Source organism: Bufo gargarizans, chromosome 4 (assembly GCF_014858855.1).
Source record: "Bufo gargarizans isolate SCDJY-AF-19 chromosome 4, ASM1485885v1, whole genome shotgun sequence".
In the NCBI taxonomy this organism is placed as follows: domain Eukaryota; kingdom Metazoa; phylum Chordata; class Amphibia; order Anura; family Bufonidae; genus Bufo; species Bufo gargarizans.
Window position 1 is genome coordinate 77,730,513 of NC_058083.1, and position 20,236 is coordinate 77,750,748.

The 20,236-nt window shown below is 49.1% G+C and overlaps 1 protein-coding gene across 1 annotated transcript in view; it reads left to right on the forward strand.

Annotated features, from left to right (window-relative positions):
* The first annotated feature begins 2,149 nt into the window (after nt 1-2,149).
* ADI1 (acireductone dioxygenase 1) overlaps nt 2,150-20,236 on the forward strand; it is a 31,324-nt gene continuing 13,237 nt past the window's right edge. Inside the window, exon 1 of the mRNA XM_044290272.1 lies at nt 2,150-2,339. Coding sequence (XP_044146207.1) covers nt 2,220-2,339 — 120 coding nt within the window. The 5' untranslated portion in view covers nt 2,150-2,219. The remainder of the gene's footprint in view (nt 2,340-20,236) is intronic.

Below are 20,236 nucleotides of genomic sequence, written 5' to 3' on the forward strand. Positions count from 1 at the left end.
ACAGCCAAGCTACTACATACCTCCTACTTATCCTAAAAGTGCCAGCACAATATACAACCTGTATACAGAGTATCAATACTGGGGGTACAATACTTCCCAAGGAGCTCCAGGACATTGGAGGAAACATTAAGCTCCTGTGCTTGTTATCTAGTGTTAAAATGCCTGATTTTTGTGCAAGTTCCATTTTCTTGTGCTAAGAATGTGCAACTTTTAGCGGGTCATATATCTGGCACAGATCCTGTCTTACGCCATGGTGCGGCAGAATCTGCGACTTCTTTCCTGCTCATGTCAGGTCTAAAAAAGGGGGTGGGCCAGCAGGACCGTCTCATTTACCATTTTCTACGCCTGGTTTCATTCAGATGAAAAAGTGATTATTCTGATATGCTAATTAAGTCTCAAGGTGCCCAGAGGGGCGTTATTACTCTGCTCTGGTGCCCAGTAACGCCCCCCTGCAGTGTCCAGCCCGCCCTTCTTCCAAGCCCAGCATGCCTCCTAAGAAATAAATGTCCTCCCACATACTTGCCGAACGGTGCTGCCCCCTCCACTACGTCATTTAATTTATTCACCCCACCATCCTTGCGTCCTCCTCTCTTGGCCTCCGAAATCCGGTATCGTTGACTGCCTTCGCCTGTATGATGCTCCTGGGTCCTGAGGCAACAGCGCTCTGATTAAGTCACTGGGCTCGGTGCATGCCCAGTGACACTATTGAGGCTGTTGCCCTCAGGACCAGGAGTATCGTACAGGCGAAGGCAGTCAGCGATAATGCGGATGCGCGGGATTTCGGAGGCCAAGAGAGGAGGACGCAAGGATGGTGGGGTGAATAAATTACATGACGTAGTGGAGGGGGCGGCGCCGTTCGGCAAGGATGTGGGAGGACATTTATTTCTTAGGAGGCATGCTGGGCTTGGAAGAAAGGCGGGCTGGGCACTGCAGGGGGGCGTTACTGGGCACCAACCAGAGCAGAGCAATTACGCCCATCTGGGCACCTGGAGACCTAATTAGCATATCAGAAAAATCGCTTTTTCATCTGAATGAAAAGTTGAATAAAAGAAACAGGACACATGCAGGAATGAAGGTACTTTATTGAACATTGCTATGTTAACAGTTTTATATGCTCAAAATAGGTGACAGATTCCCTTTAATGACCTCCTGGGGGACATATTATGTGCCAAAAATAAATTTAAATCTAAGTTAAAAAAAATAAATAATGTTTTAAAAAAAAAAAGCGAAAATGCTGTTAACCGTCACCATAGTCTAAACCCATTGCATCAATACATTTTTGTGTCAGTATGAAGTAGTGACAGAAATGCAGATGTCAGCGATGTGTCACTCATGAGCTAAAAGTAAGTGGTTGCTGAGAACCAGCATCATAATCATTGCAGCCCAGACCTGGAAAAGAGTCACATCTACCTGAGAAGAGTCCTGGTTATCCATAATCTGCTCTCCCCATCCATCTGCTGATGATTGGCAGTTCTCTCCTAGAGAGAAAGGGAGACAACTAGGTAGAAGACTGTCAGACATCAGCAGGATGTTGGTTCTCAGGAACCACTTATTTTTAACTTTTAAATGACAAACCGCTAAAATCAACTCGCCTGTCACTACTTTATTCTGCCGTTAGAATGGACAGCATAAAGGTAATGACAGGTTCCCTTTAAGAAATAAGCTATAATTAAAATAATGATTTTTTAAATAAGAATTAGCGGTTTTCACCCCAAAATTAAACCTAAAAAAAAACCTATGCTAATAAAAAGTCCTAAGTGTCAAGTAAAAAACATTGCAAACATTATTTTGGTAGTCAAATAAAAAAGTTTGGGTCACTAAACCACCAGGTGCATAAAATCACAAAAATGTGCCTGGTCATGAAAGAGTTAAGACTGTGCCCCTTAGTTTTCTTGTTACAGTCTTCCCAGAATGAGAGCCATTAGGGATATACAAGTGATGTACTGGAGAGAGAACTGCAGGCAGCCTGCTAACACGATAGTAATTGATTCACACGAACCAAGATAACCCATATAATGGCCGTGTAGCTCCTGCACGGCGACACTTCAAAGCACAGCAAGCTGGTAGCCAACAAAATGGCGCCTCCGATCATGAGCGGCGACACTTCCGCTATTACAGTGATTGGAGCTAGTGAAGGGGGCGGGGCGGGTCTCTGAGCCGCTTGTTCTGACTCCCTCCCGGGATCTTCTGTGTGCGACTGGAATTGGATCTGGGGCAAAATGGTGCAGGCCTGGTACATGGATGACTCTGCGGAGGACCAGAGGAAGCCGCACCAGCTGCAGCCGAACCGGCCGGTGTCAGAGCAGGAGCTGCAGCGGCTGGGGGTGCACGCCTACAAGGTGAGAGCTGCGATTGTAGCCCCTAGGGACCCCTGTATGACAAGCGGCTGGTCCGCGGCGACCAATCAGCGCATGATTCGTACACTGTACGAGAAGCACTAAAGCTGACCTCTGATTGGCTGCCTTCTCTGGAAAGGTCCTCATTGGGAAGATTTAGCAAAGAAAAAGAGGCGTTACCCCTAGGAACCAATCAGATTGAGTCTCTCATTCATTCCAAGGCCATTTGGAAAATGAAAGCAATAACTTTATTGGTTGCTATGGGTAATGCCTATGTTTTTTGTCTTCTATGAGCCCCAAACTAATACGTGTGGCGGTCACCTTGTGTCCTATGCAGTATGGGGATTCACTGAGTGATAGCACCCTCCTCAACCATAGTTTCACCTGTTCAGTGGACGGAGCAGGTGGCAGCACCCCTGAATTAAAGTGGGGGGAAGTACTGGGGGTGGTGGACTCTTAGGCTGCTGCCACATGGTCAGTTTTCTTGATATAGTTTTTAAAGCAAAAATCAGAAGTGGATCATAAAAGAAGAAGACGTCCTTCGCTCCTCATTTTGACTTCCAAAACTAAATGTGTGGCAGCACCCTCAAAGGCATTACCTGACATGGGCCGCAATCTTGCGTGGCCGACACTTCCGAGATTATGTGCCGTACATAGGGCACGTGATCCCAGCCTGGGATTACAACCTGCAGCGCAAGCGGGAGTCTGAATCTGTCGCCAAAGCGCTTGCAAGAGATTCAGACTCTCGCGTGCACTGTGGGCTCTAACCCCAGGCTGGGTTCATGTCCCCAATGTACGGCACTGCATCTCCGGTAACCCCTTTAAATATTTTGTAGACACCTGCAGCAGATATCCATTATCTACCAGTTAGACGAGTGGGGGGGTCTGATGGCGGTGACTGCCACCAATTACAATAACAGGGTTTCCGTGACCTCTATTTGAATGGCGCGATGGATGGGCATGCCGGCATAAGCAAGCGCTAGCCGATAGAAGTGATTGGCCATGCTCCACTGCGGGCTCCGTTCATATTGGGGTATTTTGGGGAGGGACATTACAATCATTATGGCAGTGTACGTTGTTCCCAGTACATATGGCAGAACATTGTTACTGGACTGTCCACTCTAAGGGGGTTAATCAGAGGTTTGTGGATTTATCCCTAAAATCATAATCTTGTAAGATACAAAAAAAAAGTGCTGAAAGTTCACTTTCTAATCTACTTGTTAGGGTGGGTTCACGTCACGTTTTATGCCTCCGTTTGACGTACACGTTAGGGGGAAAAAAAGTTACAATGGTAAAAAAAAATATATAGTATAGTTTTTTTTACAATGGAACTCTATGGGGAACGGATGCCATTGTATGTTTTTTGTATATGTTTAACCGACAGGAAAAACATGATGTGAACCCTTAAAGAGTTAAGTCTTAATTTCCCCGCAGCTGCAGTGGCCATAGTACTCACTAGGATGTAGGGCACATACAGCGGGTCTGCAATACACGGGTACCGGCCGTGTGCACCCCGCACCACGGATGCAGACCCATTCAAGTGATCTGGGACAGGCGGTGCGGAACAGAGGCACGGATTGGAAGCCGCGCTTCTGTGGGGTCTCAGTCTGTGCCTCTGCACCGTAAGTGTAGACCGTCGGATGCGGATCGCAGACCTCATTCAAGTGAATGGTTCCGCATGCGGCTGCCCCATGGTCGGTGCCCGTGCAGCACACGGTCGTGTGCCTGAGCCCTAGCAGTCAATTTCCATAAGATTGCATTGTGTTACATAGGATGCCTTGTGGATGAGAGTTCTATAGAGAAAAAAGGGGGATTAAAGTGACGTTTTCTGGCTTGTAATGTGTGATTACAACACACCCCACAGAGATTTCATGGTCTCCCTGTCTGAAGAGACAGCCTTGACCCTTGTCATGTGCTTTAGCTCCAAGCAACATTTTAGTTTAAAAAAAAAAAAAATGCTAAAAGAGCACTGACCTAGAAATGTGCAATGGGGAAAAAAATGCCTAAACGTTACACAACTGCAGCAAAGCAAATCTGTACCTTCATTACGTAGATATATCCAACCTGCCCTATCCTTCTGTCCCCACAGGGCAGAGTCAGGGGCCCGCAGGAACTTTGGATCAGTAGGATAGATGAACTAGAACTAAACAACCACTTTGGCCCCGAGAAGCCGGCACTAGAGCCTCGTGATCTGACTTATTTCCGCTAGGAACCAGCAATGACTGCAGACCCGGTCAGGCCTCATGCACATGACTGTATTATAGCTTTAGGATGTATGGAGCTTTACCAGGATTCCCTTAGGCTACTTTAACATCTGCGTTTTCCTTTTCCGGTATTGGGATCAGTCTTAGGGCTTATTCGGACGGCCGTACGAACGAGTCCGCATCCGTTCTGCAATTTTGTGGAACGGGTGCGGACCCATTCATTTCAATGGGGCTGCAAAAGATGTGGACAGCACAGTCCGCGGCTCCGTGGAAAAGATAGAACATGTCCTGTTCTTGTCTGCAAGCGGACATGAATAGGCATTTTCTATTATGGTTGCAGCCATGTGCAGTTCGCAAATTGCAGAACGCACACTGCCAGTGTCCGTGTTTTGCGGCTATCTCAAAACCTGAGGAAAAACGCTTCAGTCTTGTCCCGATTAATTGTCAATGGGGACGGAATGGAACGGAGTCCACCAGAATGCTTTCCGTTCAGTTTTGTTGAGTTCCCATGGCGGACAGAAAAAAGCTGCAAGCAGTATTTTTGTGTGCGTCATGGGTTACTGATCATGACGGATCTGGCATGAAACACAATGTAAGTCAATAGTGCCGAATCCGTTTTCTTGAACACGAAAAAAAAAACTGGATCCGGCGCCTATTGACTTACAATGAAAGTAGCCTTAGGCCCGTGCAAATTGCGGTCCACAATGCATAGGCACCTACCGTGGGCCAGCCGCATGCGGATCGTGATCTGTCCGTTACGCAAAAAGATAGGACAAGTTCCGTGATTCCATTCTGTTCCACACCACATCTCTGGATTTGCGGACCCGTTCAAGTGAATGTGTCTGCATCTGTGATGTGGAATGCACACGGCCGGTGTCCCGTGTATTGTGGACCCGCCATATGCTGGCCGCAATGCGGCCACGAGGGACACGCGGTCGTGTGCAAGAGACCTTAAGGCCTCTTTCACACTTGCGTTGTCCGGATCCGGCGTGTACTCCACTTGCCGGAATTACACGCCGGATCCGGAAAAACGCAAGTGTACTGAAAGCATTTGAAGACTGATCCGTCTTCAAAATGCTTTCAGTGTTACTATGGCACCCAGGACGCTATTAAAGTCCTGGTTGCCATAGTAGGAGCGGGGAGCGGGGGTGCAGTATACTTACAGTCCGTGCGGCTCCCGGGGCGCTCCAGAGTGACGTCAGAGCGCCCCATGCGCATGATGACGTGCCATGCGATCACGTCATCCATGCGCGTGGGGCGCTCTGACGTCACTCTGGAGCGCCCCGGGAGCCGCACGGACGGTAAGTATGCTGCTCCCCCGCTCCCCGCTACACTTTACCATGGCTACCAGGACTTTAGCGTCCCGGCAGCCATGGTAACCATTGAGAAAAAGCTAAACATCGGATCCGGCAATGCGCCGAAACGACGTTTAGCTTAAGGCCGGATCCGGATCAATGCCTTTCAATGGGCATTAATTCCGGATCTGGCCTTGCGGCAAGTGTTCAGGATTTTTGGCCGGAGCAAAAAGCGCAGCATGCTGCGGTATTTTCTCCGGCCAAAAAACGTTCCGTTCCGGAACTGAAGACATCCTGATGCATCCTGAACGGATTTCACTCCATTCAGAATGCATTAGGATAAAACTGATCAGGATTCTTCCGGCATAGAGCCCCGACGACGGAACTCTATGCCGGAAGAAAAGAACGCAGGTGTGAAAGAGCCGTAAGAAAGTTGCAGTGTATGTTGGAGGTTTAAAGGGAGTCTGTCACCAAAATAGGACATTGTACACCACTTACATGGCTCTCTAGCACACCTATCCATGATTCAAATGGTACCTTCATAATTGTCTTCTGAGTTTCACCAGCAGGAAAAACGCACTTTAATTCATATGCAAATGAGGGTTCGCAAGTGCCCAGGGGCGGAGTTCAGTGTGTAGGTGCCCAGGCTGCTCTGCCTTCTTTTTACATTACTCCTCCCCAGCCTCTTCCTTGGCCCGCCCTGCAAGTCCCTTGCGTCATCCACAGGACCGGCCGATATACCGTGCATGCGCCAGCACAGGCATGAAATCAGTGACTAGAGGGCGGACCAGAAGCAAACAGGACTGGAGGCCGGCGCATGCGCGCTCCATGTAGCGATGCCGTGCCCACAATGGGCATCACAGTGCTCATGCTCGCGCCGGCGGGTAATTGCGCACGCACGGGATATCGGCCGGTCCTGTGGATGACTGCAGTGGTGCGTGACGCCTGTCCTTTCTTGTACCTGCAATCTATTCCTTATACCTTTATGTCTGTAGAGGCTCCAATCCTGGTTTTTGCTCACAGTGATTGATGGAGATCACTGACCAAAACACTGACGTGTGAATGAGGCTTTACTTAGACAGGGTATGTGCACAGAGGGAATCCCAATGTATACCTTTGCGGATGTCTGCCACGTATAGGCATACAGTGGCATGTGTCACCCATAGTCTCCTATGTTAAAAATGTATACTGCAGGATCCAGCTGCCTGCATACAGATCTGATGTAACCCAGCTGTCCCCCTCCCCCAGTAGTCACAGCGGAGTCCTCCATTCCTTTATATAGCAGTAGTAAATGTACGGTCTCTCCCCCATTACACATGAACTAGCAGCAGACCCCCCCTCCCCCTTCTCTCTAATAATAATAGCAGCCCCCTCCCATTTTGCTCAAGACGTTGTGGTGGCATGGTCACCCCTCTTACAGTAATAGTAGTAACCTCAGGGACCTCCCTCTTTATCCCTGGCAGTGTAGTGGTGACAGCATTGTCCCCCTGGTATTATCCTCTGGGACCCCCCTTTCCCCCAGTAGTTGTAGTAGAAGTAACTGCAAACAGCATGATTCCCCACTTCTCCCCCAATGGCCATATATCCCTGTGCTACAAGTGTCGCTCAGTTTCATTGGAGGCCAAATTGATGTAGAAAACCTGAGTAAGGCTACAAACACACAACCGTATATCTGTTTTGCTGTCCGCTAATTGTGGATCCACAAAATAAGGATACATCCGCGTTCTGTCCGCGTTTCTTGAGGCCCCATGGAAAAGAATGGGTCCACACGTGATCAACAAAAGAAATTGGGAAAATTATGTTCATGTCAATGAGGCCTAATAATAATAATAATAATAACAATAATTAATAAAAATAATAATAATAGTCCCACATAAGTGATAAGGGCTTAATATGGAAACAAGAGAATCTGCTTCCAGGTCGGAGAGAGAATCCTTCGTGGAGCGTCTCGGTGATTTATAACGACCGTCTTATTTCAGCCTCAGGATGCAGAGTAATTGACTGTGAACGACCACATTTAATAAATGAATTTGCCTTTGATGCCTCATTAGCTGGAGATACCTGGCATTGTGGTACTGTCGTCATTTACTGCCCAAGTTTTCTCAGCATTTTATGCCCCTTAGGGCTGCAGCTAACAATTATTTGAATAATCGATTAGTTGTCGATAATTTAATCGGTAAAAAAACACCAAAATTACAAAACAAAGAGGTTTATATGATTTTACTTGAAAAATTATGTTCAAAGGCCATATTAAAACAAATTGTGGATGACACTATTGGGGGGGGGATCTGTGGATGACACTATTGGGGGGGGATCTGTGGATGACACTATTGGGGGGGGATCTGTGGATGACACTATTGGGGGGGGGGGATCTGTGGATGACACTATTGGGGGAGGGGGGGGGATCTGTGGATGACACTATTGGGGGGGGGATCTGTGGATGACACTATTGGGGGGGGATCTGTGGATGACACTATTGGGGGGGGGAAATCTGTGGATGACACTATTGGGGGGGAATCTGTGGATGACACTATTGGGGGGGGATCTGTGGATGACACTATTGGGGGGGGGATCTGTGGATGGCGCTGTTATGGGGGGGGATCTGTGGATGGCGCTGTTATGGGGGGGATCTGTGGATGGTGCTGTTATGTGGGGGGGATCTGTGGATGGTGCTGTTATGTGGGGGGGATCTGTGGATGGCGCTGTTATGTGGGGGGGATCTGTGGATGGCGCTGTTATGTGGGGGGGATCTGTGGATGGCGCTGTTATGTGGGGGGGATCTGTGGATGGCGCTGTTATGTGGGGGGGATCTGTGGGTGGCGCTGTTATGTGGGGGGGATCTGTGGGTGGCGCTGTTATGTGGGGGGGATCTGTGGGTGGCGCTGTTATGTGGGGGGGATCTGTGGGTGGCGCTGTTATGTGGGGGGGATCTGTGGGTGGCGCTGTTATGTGGGGGGGATCTGTGGGTGGCGCTGTTATGTGGGGGGGGATCTGTGGGTGGCGCTGTTATGTGGGGGGGGATCTGTGGGTGGCGCTGTTATGTGGGGGGGGATCTGTGGGTGGCGCTGTTATGTGGGGGGGGATCTGTGGGTGGCGCTGTTATGTGGGGGGGGATCTGTGGGTGGCGCTGTTATGTGGGGGGGGATCTGTGGGTGGCGCTGTTATGTGGGGGGGGATCTGTGGGTGGCGCTGTTATGTGGGGGGGGATCTGTGGGTGGCGCTGTTATGTGGGGGGGGATCTGTGGGTGGCGCTGTTATGTGGGGGGGGATCTGTGGGTGCGCTGTTATGTGGGGGGGGATCTGTGGGTGGCGCTGTTATGTGGGGGGGGATCTGTGGGTGGCGCTGTTATGTGGGGGGGGATCTGTGGGTGGCGCTGTTATGTGGGGGGGGATCTGTGGGTGGCGCTGTTATGTGGGGGGGGATCTGTGGGTGGCGCTGTTATGTGGGGGGGGATCTGTGGGTGGCGCTGTTATGTGGGGGGGGATCTGTGGGTGGCGCTGTTATGTGGGGGGGGATCTGTGGGTGGCGCTGTTATGTGGGGGGGGATCTGTGGGTGGCGCTGTTATGTGGGGGGGGATCTGTGGGTGGCGCTGTTATGTGGGGGGGGATCTGTGGGTGGCGCTGTTATGTGGGGGGGGATCTGTGGGTGGCGCTGTTATGTGGGGGGGGATCTGTGGGTGGCGCTGTTATGTGGGGGGGGATCTGTGGGTGGCGCTGTTATGTGGGGGGGGATCTGTGGGTGGCGCTGTTATGTGGGGGGGGATCTGTGGGTGGCGCTGTTATGTGGGGGGGGATCTGTGGGTGGCGCTGTTATGTGGGGGGGGATCTGTGGGTGGCGCTGTTATGTGGGGGGGGATCTGTGGGTGGCGCTGTTATGTGGGGGGGGATCTGTGGGTGGCGCTGTTATGTGGGGGGGATCTGTGGGTGGCGCTGTTATGTGGGGGGGGATCTGTGGGTGGCGCTGTTATGTGGGGGGGGATCTGTGGGTGGCGCTGTTATGTGGGGGGGGATCTGTGGGTGGCGCTGTTATGTGGGGGGGGATCTGTGGGTGGCGCTGTTATGTGGGGGGGGGATCTGTGGGTGGCGCTGTTATGTGGGGGGGGGATCTGTGGGTGGCGCTGTTATGTGGGGGGGGGATCTGTGGGTGGCGCTGTTATGTGGGGGGGGATCTGTGGGTGGCGCTGTTATGTGGGGGGGGATCTGTGGGTGGCGCTGTTATGTGGGGGGGGATCTGTGGGTGGCGCTGTTATGTGGGGGGGGATCTGTGGGTGGCGCTGTTATGTGGGGGGGGGATCTGTGGGTGGCGCTGTTATGTGGGGGGGGGATCTGTGGGTGGCGCTGTTATGTGGGGGGGGGATCTGTGGGTGGCGCTGTTATGTGGGGGGGGGATCTGTGGGTGGCGCTGTTATGTGGGGGGGGATCTATGGATGACACTATTGGGGGGGGAATCTGTGGATGACACTATTGGGGGGGGGAATCTGTGGATGACACTATTGGGGGGGGAATCTGTGGATGACACTATTGGGGGGGGGAATCTGTGGATGACACTATTGGGGGGGGAATCTGTGGATGACACTATTGGGGGGGGGAATCTGTGGATGACACTATTGGGGGGGGGAATCTGTGGATGACACTATTGGGGGGGGGAATCTGTGGATGACACTATTGGGGGGGGAATCTGTGGATGACACTATTGGGGGGGGGAATCTGTGGATGACACTATTGGGGGGGGGAATCTGTGGATGACACTATTGGGGGGGGAATCTGTGGATGACACTATTGGGGGGGGGAATCTGTGGATGACACTATTGGGGGGGGGAATCTGTGGATGACACTATTGGGGGGGGGAATCTGTGGATGACACTATTGGGGGGGGGAATCTGTGGATGACACTATTGGGGGGGGAATCTGTGGATGACACTATTGGGGGGGGAATCTGTGGATGACACTATTGGGGGGGGGGATCTGTGGATGACACTATTGGGGGGGGGGGATCTGTGGATGACACTATTGGGGGGGGGGATCTGTGGATGACACTATTGGGGGGGATCTGTGGATGGCGCTGTTATGGGGGGGATCTGTGGATGGCGCTGTTATGGGGGGGGTCCTGTGGGTGGCACTGTTATGGGCATAACAGTGCACAGGTCCCCCTCCCCATAGCAGTGCCATGCACAGATCCCCCTCCCCATAGCAGCCCCGGCCCCGCTGCTCACAGCAGACTAATCCGGCAGTAACTTTTACTCAGCGTCAGTACATCTTTATTACCTTACATTGAAGCTCAGGTAACAGGCAGAGCAGACGGCAGCATAACGTCACTCACTTACGTGGTGCACCTGCTCCGCCCACTTTATGAATGAAGGAGGCGGAGCAGGCGCATCACATGAGTAAGTGACGTTACGCCGCCATCCGCTCTGCCTGTTACTGGAGCGTCATTGTAAGGTAAAATAAAGATGCAGTGATTTAAAGTAAACCGCCCCCCTGCATAGGGACGATTATTCGATAACTGGATTCGTCGGCAACGAATCCAGGTATCTATTATTATCGATTAATTGTTGCAGCCCTAATGCACCTCCCTCCGGCTGGTTGCTGCCCTTTGTTGAGATGCCAGACTTTTTGGAAACAATAGTTTTGCCCCCCTTCCCCCGCGGTTCTGGTGCAACTGTGGTACGAGAAATTTGCTGTAGTAGTAAATTGCCAAGGACTTATTGAAGGCAACTTTTTTAATTTTTTTTTAAGGCCCTGTTTTCTGAACTCCCAGGGAATTTACACCATGCAGAGTGGGCGCTTATTTTTCCCTCGCTTATGTAGCGAGAAAAATGAAATTTGTATAAAGTAGGTGCTATAAACGTGTACGGCATTGGGACCCAGGCTCGTCAGAGGAGACCTAGACACACGGCACGACCTCTGCTGTTTTTAGGCCTCATGCACATGACTGTATTTTGTATCCGATCCACGTTTTTTTGTGGACTGTACATGGCCCCATTCATTTCCATAGGTCCACAACATCTACAAAAGAATAGCAATTTCTAGTAATGGGAGTTGGAAAATACAGATTGCACACAGAAGGTGTCTGTATTCTGCAGATCCAGGGTTGTCGGACCGTGGACATGTTCACGAGTTATGATACCTTTTCCTAATATGCATATTTAGCCCCAAGCTCCGCTCATTTCTGTGGCTAGGCCCTCCTTCGCTACTTTCATTGAGAGGGTAAGCAACGGATGTTCTGGCAGTAGAAAAGAGTGGAGATTGGGGGCTACAAGAGCAAAGGTGAGGCCCTTGTGACGAAACCAACCTCGCCACTCTGGTGGTGGAGAAGCCTGGCTACCAGCCTCTTGCCCCAGGATTATGGGCCCTCTCATCAGCCAGGCTTCCTTTGTTTACAAAGGACTTTTACTAACGTTTGAACCCCTGGTCTAATTCGTGCCATTTTGGGATATGTTAAATGTCTATGTGTACTGTAAAGGGTGGGACATTGTATATTTGAGTGGTGATGTCTGTCCTATTGTCCCCACATGTGTATTGGCGATTTCCCTTTGTCCTGAGAGATAATTGAATTACGCCTCGGTTGTCTCCAGGACAGAAGGCACTGTGTATTCTCCTGCCTGTGATACAATTGCATCAACCCATTGTGCGGGGTAATTGTTTCACAGGCAGAGGGGAGGATTTTCTGTGGGAGTGTCTGAGTGTATTGTACGTGTTTATTGGTTGTTTTTACAAAACAAGTCAATGCTTGTGTGCTAAATAAAGAGTTTCTGTTTTACCCTTCATCATGTTGAGGCTGGTTTTTGGGTAACTGATCGACACTGGGGATTGCTATACGCTGAAGATTTGCTATACTCCCCGGGCTATACTATTAGCTATTGTAAGAGCTGTTCCTGCTCTCTGGATTTAGGAGAGGTTCACCCACTGGAGCCTGGAGCCTTGGAGGTCCAGGGTGGGTAGGAGACGGCGAGACCTCAACCAAGCTTCGGCGGTTCGTGGGGTCAGCAGCGCTTACGCTGTCAAGTGGAGTGCTTGGAGTCCTCGGGAAGCGCTAGGAGCATCATTCGACGGAGGTACCCGGTCGGGGTGCTAGGAGATCCGTTACAGCCCTCATTGCACCAAACGTCAAATTTGCATATTAAGATATACAGCTATGTGTCTATGCAAAAAATTTGATAGGGAGGTCGCTGGTGACAGATTCCCTTTAAACAGTATATATTCACATGGTCTTTATTTCTGTGCTGATTTCAAAATAGTTTTCTGGGGTTGTTTCTTAAAGCCCCTTTACACTGGTATATTTAGCAGACGATTGTCGGTAGGGAAGTGTTCCTTGCCAACAATTGCCTGCTCGTCGGTGAAGGAGACGTCTGCATTTACAAGCAGTGATCTCCACCACAGTATGGGGAGGATAGATCACTAATGCCATCACTTGTCCCCAAATAGAATCATTATTTGCCGGCAGCAAGGCTGTTTAGACTGCCTGGTCTGCTGCCGGCAAACATAGATTTTGGTGACCGCACTAATGATCTCTTACCGGATGAACGAGTGTTTCGCTCCTTCAACGGGTAATTGGTGGCACCTTTACATATAATCAATAAGGAGCGCTCTGACGAATGCTTGTTAGCAATTATCTGCCCGATTCTTGACCAGTGTAAAAGGACCTTTAGATATGGATGACCTAACCTCCAGATAGGTTATCGGTAACAGATCGATGGGGGTCCAACAACCAGCTGTATTGGGCAGTCGCCAGCACCAGACACTATACAGAGGACAGAGCCCGAAGCAGAAAGCTCCATCCATTGGCGCCAGTGTATTGCAGCTCAGCTGCCATTTACTTGAATGTGAGCTGTGCTGCAGGACCATGGCGCCACATTTCGGGCTCATGCACACAGCCGTATGCAGATCTCTAAAACACGGATGCCGGCTGTGTGCCTTCCACATTTTGTCTGTCCCATAATAGAGCTGTCCTACCCTTGTCCGTAAAACAATTTTTTGTGGGTGCCGTGGAACGAACATACGGATGCGGACAGCACACAGTGTGCTGTCCACCTCTTTTGCGGCCCTATTGAAATGAATTGGTCTGCATCCGACCGGCACAAAATCTGGGTTGGATGCGGGCCAAAAATGTTCATGTGCCTGAGCCCTTACACCGTTGACGGGTCCTCCTGTTTCTGGTGCCGGAGGCCGTCTTGAACAGCTCATCCGTGGAGGTTCTGGGTGTCACTCCCCACTGATCTGATAATGATGACATATCCTGAGAATTGATCATCAATATCTCAGTTCCAGAAAATATAGAATTTGTATGCAGTGTACTATGCTTTTGTTCACGCAAGAATTTGCGGTTGTGCACTTGTTTTACGCTTATTCTAAGCACAGGTGTAGGGGTGTTTGATTGCTGGTGCATGTTTAAAAGTCTTTCAGATAGTTTGAGCCAAAGGGCTATGAGTAAAGGCCAAAGTTAGATCTGAAACGTGTCAGCCAGTGTGTGTTTTTCCATATCATCACCATGACGGCCACAAGGAGATTGACCCATGACCTCTGTGGGGGCAGGAAACAGAGAAGAGGTTAAATTGCCCCCTCCCACCACCACACCTCAGTGTTCCTGTCCCCACTGTGGCCAGGGTCAGAGAAGAGTCTCCCTGCAGACGGGCAGGGAGATGAAGATGGGGAAATCGTCTCCTACACCCTTTTTTATTTTTCCCTTCTCCAGGAGGGTCCGAGGACTGTCTCCAGGAGGGTCCGAGGACGGTCTCCTGGTTACCTGAAGCTCATCGGAGCTCCCCCAGTCCGCCGGCGGCCGCGTTCTTATGCTGGGCTGGGGGGTATCGGGAGGACTCGCTCTGGCTGGTCTGGAGCCTGCTCCCAGGCCGAAAACTTCCTCCTCCTCCTCCCCAGTCGGTCGGGCTGGTAGCGGCCGGCGTGTGCGCACGCCGACGTCTGTGACGTCAGTTCCGGGTTCGGTCATGTGACGCAACCCGGAAGTAAAGCGCAGAAGGCAGAGCAGTTTGAATAAAAGGCGGGACGCTGATCTGAGGTCTTTAAGTACTGTGTATGCGGTTCTACTTCCAGAATATGTCAGGTCCCGAATTGCAAACTGTTATAGAGTCTGATGCTCCCTCTCTGCCTCCTGTAAGTATCCCTCTGGGGGTCCGCTTATTGATAGTACAGAATTTTCTGCTAGGCATATTTTCTGATGCCTCTATTCCATATTTATTTATTTATTTATTTATTTATTTATTTATTTATTTTCAGACTAAAGAGGCTCAAAAAAAGGTTAAAAAAAAATCCTCGCTGCATCTCTTGTGCTAAAAGATTGCCTGATGAATATGGAAAGAAGCTTTGTAAGGAGTGTATTTCTGATGTGATCCAGCAGGAACAATCCTCTCTTATGGATATCAGATCTTTGGTTAAGGAAGAACTTAGGGCCGCTAGAGCTGCTCCATCTGATTCCCAGGGCGAGCCCTCTCGCAAGCGTCCGCGTTCTAAGATCATTACCTCAGGATCTGATGACGCTGACGATAAAGCTTCTACTTCCATGCAAACGAACATATAAGAGAGATGATTTTGGAAGAGTGGTCAGAACCAGAAAAACGACTTGGAGTATCCAAGGAATTTAAAAATCGACTATTGTTCGACCCTTCTCAGTCTAAATTGTTCGACGAGACCCCTAAAATAGACGTGCAGGTGGTGAAAGTTAACAAAAAAACTGCCCTGCCGTTTGAGGATGCCGCTCAATTGAGAGATGCTATGGAGCGGAAGGCAGATACCCTTTTAAGAAAATCTTGGGAGGCCTCAATGTATAACATTAAGACCAACATTGCAGCAACGTCTGTTGCTAGGTCTATGTACTTATGGTTAGGAGAGCTTGAAAACCACCTAAGTAGTAAGACTTCTAGGGAAGAAATCCTGCAGTCCATCCCGCTGCTTAAGTCGGCTACAGGATTCCTGGCAGATGCATCAGCTGAATCTATTAGATTCTGTGCTAAGGAGGCTGGACTTTCCAATGCGGCTCATCAGGCTTTATGGATGAAGTCATGGTCGGGTGATAGATACTAACTTCTGTTTAGAAATTCTATCTCCTTTTCAGGAGAGTATGTATTCGGGCCGGTCCTAGACAAGATACTTGAGAAAGCGGCTGATAAGAAAAAAGGATTCCCTGAGGAAAAGTCCTTTCGAAGGAACCAGTCCTTTCGGTCATACAGTGGACAAAATAAGGCTGTTAGGGGGAAAGGCAAGTCAGGCCGCTGGGCTTATCCCAAGGGGGGTAAAGGAAGAGGTTTCCTTCTTAAGCCCCAATCTAAATTTGAAGATAAACAGTGACGCCATTGTAGGGGGGAGACTGAAGGATTTCCTAGGTCCATGGGCACTAACATCAAAAAATCCTTGGGCCTTGGATATCATTCGGCAAGGTTACAGGATCGAGTTCACCTCTCTCCTCTCTCTAAGATTTGTCGTCAAAAAAGATGCCCGCCAGATCTTCCAACCTGAATATTTTCCAGAGAGTCCAGGACCTGGTGAAGAAGGGAGCAGTAATCCCAGTTCCTGCGTCTCAAAGAGGTCGAGGGTACTATTCAACCCTATTTTTAGTAAGAAGGAAGGAGACTTTCGGACTATTATAAACCTGAAACAACTGAACAAGTTTATTCTTTACAGGAAGTTCAAGATGGAGTCTCTGAAATCCATAGTACCTCTGATAAAGCTAGGAGCATTTATGTGCTCGGTTGACCTGAAAGACGCTTATCTGCATGTCCCCATTCACCCAGATCACCAGAGATACCTAAGGTTTGCGATCCTAGACCCTTCCAATCGGATTCTCCATTTCCAATTCGTAGAGTTACCCTTCAGGATTTCAGCCGCACCAAGGCTGTTCACCAAACTGGTGATAGAAATGATAGCCCCACTCAGACAAGAAGGGTTAAATATAGTGCCGTACCTGGACGACTTTTTAATTATAGCAGACTCAAAAGAGCTCCTACTGTCGGACTTGGAAATATTTTTATCCCGTCTGTCACAGCTAGGATGGATAGTGAACGAGCCCAAGTCAATGTTAGTACCATCCACGAAGGTGAGGTTCCTAGGAGTTACACTAGACTCCGTAACACAGTCGACCTTCCTACCACAGATCAAGATCCAGTCCCTGGTAAACAAGGTGAGGCACTTCCAACACCGGAAGAAATTCTCAGTGAGGGAAGCAATGAGCCTTCTCGGCCTCCTAACCTCCTGTATACCTTCTGTCGAGTGGGTGCAGGCTCACTGTCGAGTAATACAGAACTGGCTATTGTCCCACTGGAACAAGAAGAAAGGCTCTCTGGACTCCAAGCTTTGGATTCCAGGGTCAGTAAAGATATCTCTCTCATGGTGGACGAAGGAGAAGAATCTTTCTTTCCCAGGGGGTTCCATGGATCAAATCGCCTTCAATTACGATCTTCACGGATGCCAGCAAATCTGGATGGGGAGCGAAAATCGACAGAGCTTATTTCCAGGGAACTTGGAAGCATCTCATATCTGTCCAAAATTCAGGGAGCTGTATGCGGTAAGAGAAGCTCTACTTTCAGCCAAACATCTGATAAGAAAACAGCACGTGAAGGTCCTATCGGACAACACGACTGGTCTCCTACTTGAAACACCAGGGAGGTACTCGATCAAGGAGACTCCAGAATATCTCAGAGGAAATTTTCTCCTTTGCAGAGAAAGAGCTAAGATCCATCTCAGCAATGCACCTGAAGGGATCCCAAAATCTAGAAGCGGACTTTTTAAGCAGACAAGTAATAGATCACACAGAGTGGCCACTGAATCTAGAGGTCTTCAATATTCTAACCCAGAAATGGGGGCTTCCTACAATAGACCTGTTTGCATCAAAAAAGAATACGAAAGTACAAACATTCTGCTCCCTAAATGCGGGAGATCATCCCTGGAGAATAGATGCCTTCTCCCTAAAATGGTGTTGAGATCTAGTGTACGCATTCCCTCCATTGCCTCTCATCCCGAGGGTCATTCAGAAGATTCTGGAAGAAAGAACCACAGTAATATTGATCACCCCGTTCTGGCCAAAAAGGAGTTGGTTCGCTCCGCTCCTAAAACTGGCAATAGACGAACCAGTGAGACTCCCACTCAGAGGGGACATCCTATACCAGGGTCCTTTCCTTTGCTACAGCCTCATCCGGAGTTCCTGAAACTCACGGCTTGGATCCTGAGGTCTCCCTCTTAAAATCTTAAGGCCTGTCGGACAAGGTTATAGCCACCTTGAGATGCTCTAGGAAAAAAGTGACATCTGCGATATACCTGAAGATCTGGAAAAGGTTCTGTTCATGGTCAGGTGAAAATAATCCAAATCTTGAAGGGCCTAACATTCAAAAGATTCTGGAATTTCTACAAAAGGGTCTGGATATAGGCCTCTCTCCATCTACCTTAAAGGTTCAAATTTCTGCATTAAGCGCCTTCTTTGATGCCGACCTGGCAGACCATAGATGGATTAAACAATTTATAAGAGCTGCCCGTAGACTTAGACCCACCCTAAGATCCCACACCCCGACCTGGGACTTAAATCTAGTACTCAACAACCTTATGTGTTCCCCATTTGAGCCGTTGGAGAACTGTTAAATTAAATTGCTAACGGCTCAAATGGGGAACACATAAGGTTGTTGAGTACTAGATTTAAGTCCCAGGTCGGGGTGTGGGATCTTAGGGTGGGTCTAAGTCTACGGGCAGCTCTTATAAATTGTTTAATCCATCTATGGTCTGCCAGGTCGGCATCAAAGAAGGCGCTTAATGCAGAAATTTGAACCTTTTAAGGTAGATGGAGAGAGGCCTATATCCAGAATCTTTTGAATGTTAGGCCCTTCAAGATTTGGATTATTTTCACCTGACCATGAACAGAACCTTTTCCAGATCTTCAGGTATATCGCAGATGTCACTTTTTTCCTAGAGCATCTCAAGGTGGCTATAACCTTGTCTGACAGGCCTTAAGATTTTAAGAGGGAGACCTCAGGATCCAAGCCGTGAGTTTCAGGAACTCCGGATGAGGATGTAGCAAAGGAAAGGACCCTGGTATAGGATGTCCCCTCTGAGTGGGAGTCTCACTGGTTCGTCTATTGCCAGTTTTAGGAGCGGAGCGAACCAACTCCTTTTTGTTTTCCAATTTAGATTTTATTGAAATTTTTGGTACAACAAAAATAGAGACGTGTGCACATTCAAACAATGTTAACAGTTCAAACACGATGTCCACAGAACTGTGTTGGGCATACACCCATCATCACACAGTACAGCTCATGAAAGAATATGAGGTAGACATATCCAATGAACACGTAAAATTTCAGTAACATCTAAACATACAAGACGCTGGACAAGGAGGTAGGGGGAAGGAAAGGGGGGGGGGGAGGGTACAATTTCTGCTGAAGCTGCTAAACCTGCGCATCACGAAATGCGGCTGAAGAGCGAAAGGTTTCCCACGGGCCCCAAATCCTCACATATCGTGCAGTGTCTGCGGGCGAAAAGCTAATGAGATCTTCCAACCTCTGATACAGAGAAATTTCGTCAAACCACTCCTCAGGCGAAGGGGGAGAAGGGGATTTCCAATGCCTGGGGATCACCGCCTTTGCCGCCTGAACCATATATTTTAGGAGGGATTTCTTATATGCCGGGACATTCAGGACACTATCGAATAACAAAAGAGCTTCTGGGGCGTTTTGGATAGGGACACCTGTGACCTCTTTAATTATTCTATGAACGAAGTTCCTGAAGGGCCGCAAGCCGCTACAGTTCCACCACACATGGATCATCGTGCCTTCCTCTTTAAGACATCTCCAGCAACGGTCCGATACCGTTGGGAACCATTTGGAACCAACTCCTTTTTGGCCAGAACGGGGTGATCAATATTACTGTGGTTCTTTCTTCCAGAATCTTCTGAATGACCCTCGGGATGAGAGGGATCTATTGTGATCTATTACTTGTCTGCTTAAAAAGTCCGCTTCTAGATTTTGGGATCCCTTCGGGTGCATTGCTGAGATGGATCTTAGCTCTTTCTCTGCAAAGGAGAAAATTTCCTCTGAGATATTCTGGAGTCTCCTTGATCGAGTACCTCCCTGGTGTTTCAAGTAGGAGACCAGAATAGCCCTCTCTATTCGGGAACCATACCTTGCCATCACTGATAAGATTGTGCTTAAATTAGACCCAGGTTTCCTGCCAAAGGTAGCCTCAGACCGCGACAGAGGCCAAGAGATCTTCCTTCCATCTTTTTTCAACAATCCTAAGGATCAGGAGGAGGAGAAATTTCATTCCCTTGATGTTAGGTGTACAGTCCTTAGATACTTAGAAGCCACTAGGGACTTCAGGAAGTCTGACAGCCTGCTTGTCCAATTTGCTGGAAAAAATAAGGGGTCCAGGGTCTCAAAATCCTCCATTGCAAGATGGATAAAGGAC